Source organism: Atta colombica, unplaced genomic scaffold, assembly GCF_001594045.1.
Source record: "Atta colombica isolate Treedump-2 unplaced genomic scaffold, Acol1.0 scaffold47, whole genome shotgun sequence".
Classification (NCBI taxonomy): domain Eukaryota; kingdom Metazoa; phylum Arthropoda; class Insecta; order Hymenoptera; family Formicidae; genus Atta; species Atta colombica.
In genome coordinates, this window is record NW_017259536.1 from 1920804 (window position 1) to 1930755 (window position 9952).

The 9952-nt window shown below is 39.0% G+C and overlaps 1 protein-coding gene across 2 annotated transcripts in view; it reads left to right on the forward strand.

Annotated features, from left to right (window-relative positions):
- LOC108691560 (serine-rich adhesin for platelets) overlaps positions 1–9081 on the forward strand; it is a 9361-nt gene extending 280 nt beyond the window's left edge. The window contains exons 2-10 of one of the 2 annotated variants that reach the window (XM_018199349.1): positions 211–339; positions 442–608; positions 731–944; positions 1032–3806; positions 3889–4272; positions 4391–6934; positions 7697–7817; positions 7986–8410; positions 8726–9081. In XM_018199349.1, the coding sequence (XP_018054838.1) occupies positions 213–339; positions 442–608; positions 731–944; positions 1032–3806; positions 3889–4272; positions 4391–6934; positions 7697–7817; positions 7986–8410; positions 8726–8817 (6849 nt within the window). In that variant the 5' untranslated portion in view covers positions 211–212 and the 3' untranslated portion in view covers positions 8818–9081. The remainder of the gene's footprint in view (positions 1–210; positions 340–441; positions 609–730; positions 945–1031; positions 3807–3888; positions 4273–4390; positions 6935–7696; positions 7818–7985; positions 8411–8725) is intronic. The other variant, XM_018199351.1, reaches the window with a different exon arrangement.
- The last annotated feature ends 871 nt before the right edge of the window (positions 9082–9952 follow it).

The following is a 9952-nucleotide window of genomic DNA, read 5'->3' on the forward strand; positions in this document are numbered from 1 at the left end:
AATAAAAATTTTTATTTAATAATGTCTAAACTTTTTTTTTTAAACTTTTTTAAAACTTTTTTGAGATTTAATTTTTATATACTATTATTAACATTCATCATTATTATTACAAAAAATAAAGAATATAAAAAAATAATCATTATTGTAGAGATAAAATTTAATTTTTTTCTTGGAGTTTTATTAAGACATTATCAATAATGAATTTCACAGTCATGGCGGCAGATAGTGATGGTGATCTGATCGAGACGGTGGTAACCTGTGAGGGTGATCTTGGAGATCCCGAGTTCCCTCGAAAGTTTGAAATTATTGTCGATCATCTCAATACCTTACTTTGTAAAAGTAAATAATTTAATTTCATATTATTATACAGTATTAATTATTAATGTTAATAATATTTGTTGTATAATGATTATTAATAAGCAAACGATATACAATTTACAGAAAAAGGAGATGGTCTGAGAGTAAATAAAATAGAACCATGGAATTCAGTCAGAGTAACATTTTCGATACCCAGAGAAGCTGCTTTGCGGCTTCGAGAGTTAGCAGCTCAGGGTTCTCCAACACTTACACAACTTGGCATACTCTCAGTACAAGTCGAAGGAGATCAGGTAATTTATACATTCGATTGGATTTTATAGATTTACAAATGTACATACATTTTAATAATACCATTTTTTTTTAATTCCTGTAAAGAAAAAAGAATGATTGTTAAATGAGACATTTTTTGCAGGTAATATCTTTAAGGATAGCCAGTCGCTTCGGTGGAGATGCGCAAGAAATTGTGCTACATTCTGGAACTACGCAAGATGGTGGAGCAAAATCACAAGGAGATGCTACTAATATAGCTGCTGCTGACAGTAACCCTTCAACGGCTTTGCCTGGTCCCAGCAATGCTACCAGCATTTCGTCGACGCTACATAATGTTGCTCAGATAATAGCAGCTGGTAAATTCTTACAAATTATAAATGATCTAAACAAAAAAAAATATGTACATAACGAATGATGTTATATAAATTTCTTTGTGTTTTCAGGAACATCATCAGAGAAAGCTCCTCAGTTTCGTTCTCCAAATGTAGTCGCGCCCACAGACTGTGATCCTATTCCACCGTTTCTTGCGAAATCGGCACAGTCCACATCAGCGGGCAACACTGGTGTTTCCGGAAATCAGCAAGTAATTAATCCTAGTGCATCGCCCAGAAACAACTACAATGGTCCTTTCCCATTTGCCAGTATGACACACGCTGCCCAAGCAATACACAATCGCGAATCGCAGTCTACAACTATCAAGAATACGATGCAGTTCAAGCATCATGCACAACCGCCACCACCATATCCATCTCAAGAAAATTTGGCCACAGTTACGGCATTGACGACCGGTCACACGACAACACAACCAGTCGTTACTGTTGGACAGTTAACGAATCAGTACAAACCCACGACGATTGCTACAACATCTAGTCTGTCACCAAACAACAGTACCAATTTGGCAGGGAGTTCGAACGGTAGCGGGAATCAGGTCGCCCTGTCCAGTCCGTTACTTGTGAATCTTTTACAAAATGATGCTGGTTCACATGCGAATAACGTTATACCTGGTCAAAAAATGTTACCGCCAGCTGTTATCGACAATCCTGGACTTACCAATCGCATGAGATCCACCAAGAAACCTACGGTTAGGAGGAAAGATCTCTCATCGCCACCGAATTCGGATATAAGAAGTGAAGACTTGGTCCTAGGGACAGTGACGACGCCGACTATTTCCGATTTGCCTCAGACTTCTACATCATCGGCGTTCGCAACTGTCAACGTTAATCAACCGTCGACACTTCCGTCGCAACAACACACTGCAGTCAACGTGATCGGTGCTGGCACTGGGCAAAATATGATGCCACCACAAACGGTGCAACAAGTGTCGGCTAGTGGACAGATGCAGCAGCAGCAGCAGCAGCAACAGCCAATTTTACACAATCAAGTACAAACGCAGCAAAAGTTTCCCATTAGGCAAGATTTGGCTCACAGAACACCATTACAGAATCTCTCCGCCAGGCATCCGGTGAATGGGCAGCAGATTAGAACACCATTGCAACGACAATTATTGATTCAACAACAGCAACAACAACAACAGCTTTCGCAGCCGCAACAAATAAATCAACAAGTTGTCTCACAAGGAGTGGCGCAATCTACTCTGCTCCAGCAGCAGAATACAAACGCACCATTACAAACTGCGTCCCTCATCAATCAGTCGATGTTGCAGCAACAACAACAGCAACTGCAACAACAATTGATACAATATTCGACGGTAGGCTTAAATGTTACGCAACAACGGCTAGGTTACTTAAACAGTCAACGTCAGCAAACTCCACCCCCTTATCCGAGGCAACCGGTACCTCAACAAACGCATTTAAGTCAGCAGAATCAGGGTCTCAATGTACAACAACAGCTGCATCACAATCAGGTTAAGAACATCAATACGGATACTAGCGCGAGTTCTGATTTTCGTTACGGGCAGAGCCAGAATATTCTTAGTAGAAATTATCAGTCTTCTGCGAGCAATGCTAATGGGACCACGTGGAACACACAAAGCAATTCTATTCCACAAGGTGCTCAAGTCAACACCACACGTCTGTCAGTCTCGAATCAGGTTTCAGGTGCCTTTCCTCAATGTGGCTCTCGTATAAATAATTCTACTACTAGCATTGCTCCGTCTGTCAACAAGACGGAAACTTCCGAGTCTCCGAAACCGGAAGAGGAAGCCCCGGAACCGGAACCGGAGCCAGAGTACACCTCAACCGGGAAAATACGACAGTTTCTGATCAATCCTCTGACAGGACACTTAGAGCCAATGCCCAGTGAAAGTTCAGATTCAGAGCCAGAGAGTGCAGTGGATAATCAGGACGATTTCTTTTCCTTTCCGTCTCCATCGAACGACAGATCAAATTCCATATTCTCCGACGACGACGCGGACAGCAATTTTTCAAGAAGAAACGATACGACGACAAACACGGATCAGTCCGATTCCGAAACAACGGCAAAGTCTACCGCCAGCGAAGGAAGCTTGAAACATAGTAGAATAAAATCCAGTAGGGATACCGCGCATAGCCCGATGCCGGGAGAGAAAATCAAACTACGATTAAAATTGGAAAAATCAGAGCCGGTTACACCAGCTTATAAGGTTGATGTTTCTTTTGTGAATACACCGCCCATGCGGAAAGCCGACAAGTCCGTGAATAAAATGTTTGCCGGTGGTGTCCCGAGCACGGGGACCGGTGACGAACCGCTGCGAGTGCCTCCGTTACACATTTCTTTAAGAGGACGTAACGCTTCAGTAGTACAAAGAGAAAAAGTTAAAAAGTCTCTAAAAGAGAGTGAGGGTGATGCAATTAAGAGGAGAGGTAAATTGAAGAAGATGAAGGAGTGCATCGATGGGAACAAGTTGCTGCAGAAGAGATCATTAAACATGATTATAGGCACCTCGTCTGCATCGAAATTACCTTTATCTACTTCCACAATAAACAATGCCATTTGTAAAGTCGGCAATAACATATTGCAAGCCGCTGCAGCCAAATCCAATGCCTTAAAACAAGAATTACCGGTGGATGCTGTACGATTACAAACTGGTACCACTACTAAACCAAGTTCGAGTAAAAACAGTGACATGGATGACATACCGCTGAATAGTAGAATACCGTCTCCTTCGAAGCATAAATCTGCGATTGCGAATCAATCTTTAAATACTCCACAAGCTTTAACGAAGACTCAAGTGGATCTCGATGTACAGAATCATATGCAAGAACATAAGATAGGAGGAGGTAAGAAATTCTACTTAATAGTACACAAATATTGTGTGTTTGCTAGTTACTCAAGTATTTATGAATAATAATTATGTTACAGGTAAAACGAAGAGAAGGGATTCTAAGAAAAAATCGGAATCTGGAGATGGTTTACATCGAGAACAAAATCTACTGTCGGGTGGTCGAATTTTAGATAATCAAGCGAAATGGAGAAAGCTTGCTTTTAAGGGCGATATAACTCATACAATAAGAAAGCCAGATTCACTTTTAACAGGAAGTGATTTTAGTACAATCAAGAAAGTTGGCGAAATTCGAAGAACGAGCGATAGCGACATCAGTAAATCAGCCATTGAGAAGAGTAATTCGTTGAGTAGTGTCGCTCCTAAATTAACGGAGCTTAATGGCGTGAAGAAAGACTTAATAGCTAGAGAAGACAAGAGAAGGCGGTTAAGTTTGATGGATGAAAAAGATCTGCATTTAGGAGGTGAACATTAATTTTTAATTTCATTATATGCAATATCTATTGTAAATTATTAGATTATTTATAATATATATCTATTTGCAAATCTACATTCTAAGTAATTAACTTTTATATGTTACAGAATCTCCAAATACAGAAGTCACACATTTTAACAATCAGAAGACAGCTCCTGAAAATTCTGCAACGGTACCAAGTATCAAAGCGAACGCCAGTTTGTCTTTTGAGAGTGATTCTGGATTAAAATCGACAAATTCATCGATACAACAGGGTGATACCAGAAATCCATCAAATTCTGAGACCAAGATACCTATGCATATAGAGACTACGATGAAAAATTCTCAGCCTGTGGCAAGGATGCTCTCTGTTAAGAGTAAATCTGATATGGAGAATTATATCGCCACTGTCAAAAGTCAGAACATGGGTCAAAAGCTGAAAAACCATATGATTGCCAAGAGCGAGAATTCCATCATAAACAGGCACAACAAAACAGTTGAACAGTTGAACTTTAGTCATAAGAAGACAGTTCAAAATCATGTTCAAAAGCAAGTCGACAAACCAACGGTAGAGAGCAAGATGGACAGCGCGTCGCAAAGGATTAGTTTGCTGAAGCCAAGTTCGGTAATCAGCAATTCAGTAGATCAAGTCCCCAGATCGCAGAATGTCGACGTAACAGTGAACAAGCCAACTTTACCCATCGGCGAGATAAACGTGACCGAAGCAAAAGTGAAGCAGAAGCTGCTTGAAAATACAGCAGTACCGATTGGGATCGGCGTTGATGCGAATATCGAGAGAGTTGGTAGTGGCGGTGGTGGCGAGGATTCCGGCATCGAGTCTATGGATGCTCTTTCGGAAAAATCGCCAAACCAAGGGGAGTCTCCTTTGCATAGGCCGGCATTGGCAACCGAATCGGTGACACAAAGCAGTACGAAGAATGTAATACAGGGAGAACCCTCCCTATCAACCACCAATAAGAACGTGCCTTCCTCAACTAGTAGTAGTGATATGTGTTCAAATTCCCATTCGGAACTTCTCAAGTCCAGTGGCCCACAAAGGTTAAGTCCTGTGTCTGTAACGAGTTATTTTGAGAATCAGTTGAATCGCAATATATCAAATTCCAGTGAACACGACGCGAAGAATGTGTCTAACGAAAAATCGTCGACAATTCCGAGAACTGGTGGTGGACATAGTGATTTGGTTGCTAGTTTAGATACAGCGAATAATGACAAAGGTATGCCCAGTCCCCTGGTGACGGGTACAGTGACTGTTGTGACAGCGTCTATAACCAGCAGTATAAATAGTGATAATAACTTATTGCAATGTGCACATCAGCAAACAAAAGACTTCTCTGATAAGGACAGTTCTAGTGTTAAATTAGAGAGTACTGTTAACCAAAATGATCAGGGTAAGGCAAACTCTAAGCACGAAGAGTCGAGAGCTGTGGAAAGTGTATCCGAGGACAGCACGAAGGCGGTTGTAGAAAGTAACAGTGCAATTAGACTAAGCGAGGAACCTCACGGACAGAATAATAATAATATTAATAATAATAATGGTGTGCCTATAATACAAAATCACGTTGCTTATAATAAAGTTGAAACTGTAAAGCTCGATAATGCGGTCGCGAACAATGCTAACGCGGCAGCAGATAATTCTTGCTCGAACGGTGAGAGTTGCAAATCAGAAATCAAAGTAGAATCTAAAATTAACGTAAAAGTGGATGACACCAGGCAAACCGATCGGTTCGAGGTCTCAAAAAATAGTAACGTAATTCCACTCAACACAATGTCGGTTAAATTAGAAACGTGCACTGAACAAAACCAGAAGTATAATGTACAAAGTCATCAACAAATCATGCTCAAAGAGCCTTCTGTAAATCTGCAAAAAGTGACGGACGAGTTGGTTAAGAAGATGGTTAACGACACGAGCGATCTGAATGCAGGTATCCAGTCACCTCTCCGCGAAGATCCGCAGCCTATCCGAATCACACCACCTTTATACACATATTCCAATCCCGTGGTACTGCAACGCGATGAAACTCCGAGTCCAGCGGCACAGAATCCCGAAGTGGACTCCAGTGATGTGGAGCACCTTAAGCGTAAACGTAGGAGAAAACAGGAGCTTGAGGGTCGACAGGACGTCATATGTATAGAAGATAATGATGAGGGACACTTTGTGGAGAGACTAAATTCCAACATTTCAGAGGAGTATGTCAAAAGGCCACCGAAGTCGTTGCTAGAGCAGTTGCTGATTGATATTCCGAATGACAACAATGAGAAAAGATCGCTGAGAACTAGATCACAGAAGTTGAATAGTCCAGATATTGCCAAGACTCCGAAGAGCAGTCCTCACGGTCCTAATAAATTAGAGGAACGACGTAGTATATCGCCCTACGCAAAAGCAAGTCCAAAACTGGCAGTATCGAAACTGTCTCCTAACACGACAATAAAAATAGGGAAACGGAAAAGGCAAGAAAGCGAGAGTTCCGTTGCATCGAGCACAGCTGATGATCCACAGCCAAGACCAGGTAAACGGAAATGCTCAGAGAATGCTGCAGAACTTATTAAAGCTTGCATGGGTGTAGAAGAGACTGGTTCTATAAAGAAACAAGTACCTGGCAAGGAAGAGCAATCAAAGAAGGGGTTCAACATATTGGCAAAGGCTAAGAAAGGTGTTTATTTCACGCTATTATTTCTCTGTGTGTAGTAGTTGAGTCTTTTTTACATTTTATCCAAATATCTTTTTTTTTATTCAATATTTTTCTACATATACAGGCTGTTTAGCTATTAGCATCAAATATTAATGACAGATTTTTTGATAAATTTCAATTTGCATGAAAATTTCTCTTTATAGCGAAAATTTTATGAATGACTTAATTGTCTAGAGTTTCAAATATTATAATCTTTTTGTATGTGTGTATGTATATATATATATATATGTATGTGTGAATTCCTTTAACAAAGGATATATGTATATGTATAAATATTGTAACGAACAATAGTCTTTTATCAAATTTTCGCTAATCTCGAATTTATTAAGGAATTTCTCATTATCAGCTAATGCGGTAGGTGGACATCCTGTATATATTATAGATATATTGTAGCAAATTAACAAGGACTGCCAAAAACAGAACTGTTTATATGCAAATTAGAACAAGAAATTATTGCTATCGAATACTATTTATTAATCAAAGCTTGCGAATATGACAAGCTTATGATAATAATTGTCGATTAAACAAACGAAGTAATTTAAATTATTAAAAATAGCTGAAGAACATTAAATATTTTAATACTCGACACACAGCTATCTCTCAATCTCACTCTAACGTGTCTCTAATTCTAAATTCACAGATTCACCTGTCTTTCACAGATTTGTCTGATTTATAATATTTGAGCCAGACTTATATGTGACACAAGTATTTTTATATTTTTAGGTCCCATTGTGGTAGAAGTAGATTCGTCTGATGACGAACCATTGATTGAGTCTGTAGGAAAAGCAAGAGTACGATTGTCAGATGAAACATCCGCTGCTTCCCCAAAGCCCAAAGATCAAAAGTAAGCAACAATGAATGCATTCTTTTGGCCAGAAAATAAAAGAAAATCTAATCTCAGAGATTTGAGAGTTCTGCTATGTAAGATAAGCTTTTGTTATAAAGTGAATTTAAGCACAGCTGTTTCTGGCAGTCAAATTAATTTCAGTAATATATCAAATTTCAATGCCAGTAATAGAGTGCAAAGAGAGAGCCGTTTGTTAACCACCAAGCAACCGAGCACGGCAACTGTGACAATGACGATGACGACGTCGATGTCGACGACGACGATGACGATGACGACAACGACGGCGATGACGATGACATCAACGATAGCAACAACACCAATAACAACGACGCCGACATTGACGACTATCTCTACGACTGCAACTACGGCGGCGGTGACGGCGGTGGCAACAACAGCGGCGGCAGTTACTATTGGGAAGGAGAGATTACGGGGCACTTCTGTATCCAGCAACGAGTCTGTGGGCGAAGTAACGACAAGAAGGTCTGTACGGCAGAATACAGCTTCACCTCTAGCTACGCCAGCAAGCAATACTAGGGGCGCATCTAAATCGTCAGACGATATTAACAGAAGGAAAACTCGTAGTGGTGCTGGTACGTAGTTGATTTGTTCTTCAGAATAACTCATCTAAAGGGTATGCAACTGCACTTAATCTTTAGATTTGCAATTATCAATTTATTCTCTATAAGCATGTTTTGTCTACTTCTTGTTAATGTTAAGATTATTTCATTTAAATTTGCAGTTTCTATTTTTTTTGCGTCATATTTTTATCCTTCCTCCTCAAGTTTTTGGCATGTCGTGTCAAAAAAATATAGTAAAGACATTAATTATTATTATTACACCAGAGATATAGATGTTTCAGTGTTATATATTTTGCATACTATTTTAATTGAGAACACCTCGTACAGCGGGAAAACATTGTTTTAGTAACGGCGGAGACAGCAGAGCAAGCGAAACGGAGGCGAATATCCCGAGAAAACAAATGACCTTCGGGAAGTGACCTTGACAGTGATTAGCTACCGCTCGTCAAGGCCTATCTGTCTGATGGTAAATCCGATATAAACGGGTATTTGATCGCCGTGTGGCTGGATCCAACCTGGTGAAACTGTATGCGTCACACTAGCGCACAACGTTGCTGTATATGTATCGGGAGTATTGTATTAAAAAGAAGTGCTGGACGGTGTGAAAGCATTTCGTGATGTAAAACATTTGTTGGCCGATATTAAATTAGTCATGTATATAAAAGATAGATAATATCTGCGAGTTTCTGTTCAGTCTTTCTGTCTCTTTCTTTTTTTCTTTTATCTATTTTTTTTCTCTAGAGGTAAGAATTACATTGTTGCAAGTTAAGGAGTATTGTTTGTGTGAAAAGAGTTTTGTACGTTTAGTAAATCATTCATTATTAATTGTTATACCTTTAAATGTTTAAGAATAACGCGCATAACGAAGATAACAAGAACAAACTGAGAGCAATCTACTTTAATTATCTTTTCACCGTCTAGCGTTCTCATTTATGCTGTACTCCTATAAACAGCAAAGTTTAGTTACTCAGATATGACTTGCTCAATGCATTACACTACGATCTAAGTAACTGAACTAACCCAAAACTGCCGAGATATTGTATGTAACTTTCTTTTACCAGTCAAATGATTCATTCTATCCACAAGTACTAAATTTCATTCTTCGATGTGCAATTTTCTATCGTCGTTATTAGATGTAAGAGGGAAGAAAAGCTAGAGCTTTATACATTTAAGAAAATTTAAAAAAACTCAAATTATATTTATGTTTCGGGAATCATCTTCTCTCATATAATTTCTTTCGTTCATTGTATCAGTACAAAATAATAACGGTAAAAGAAAGTCCAAATTTTTAAGGCATTAAAACCGCGATCTGATTGTACTGCCGTAAAATAATAAAATACATATTTACCGTGGACAAATTTATTAACTGGTGGAGCTTAGATTGCTACTCTGACGACTTTGCTGATAGACTCTGTTTAGAACAATGTCTCTGTTTGTGTATACATATTTATTTATTGTGTGTCATCTCTATTTGTTATGAAAGTTTTCTGTACATATTTTAGATAAAGTGCACACTCTATATATATATATATATATACACATATATATATACAT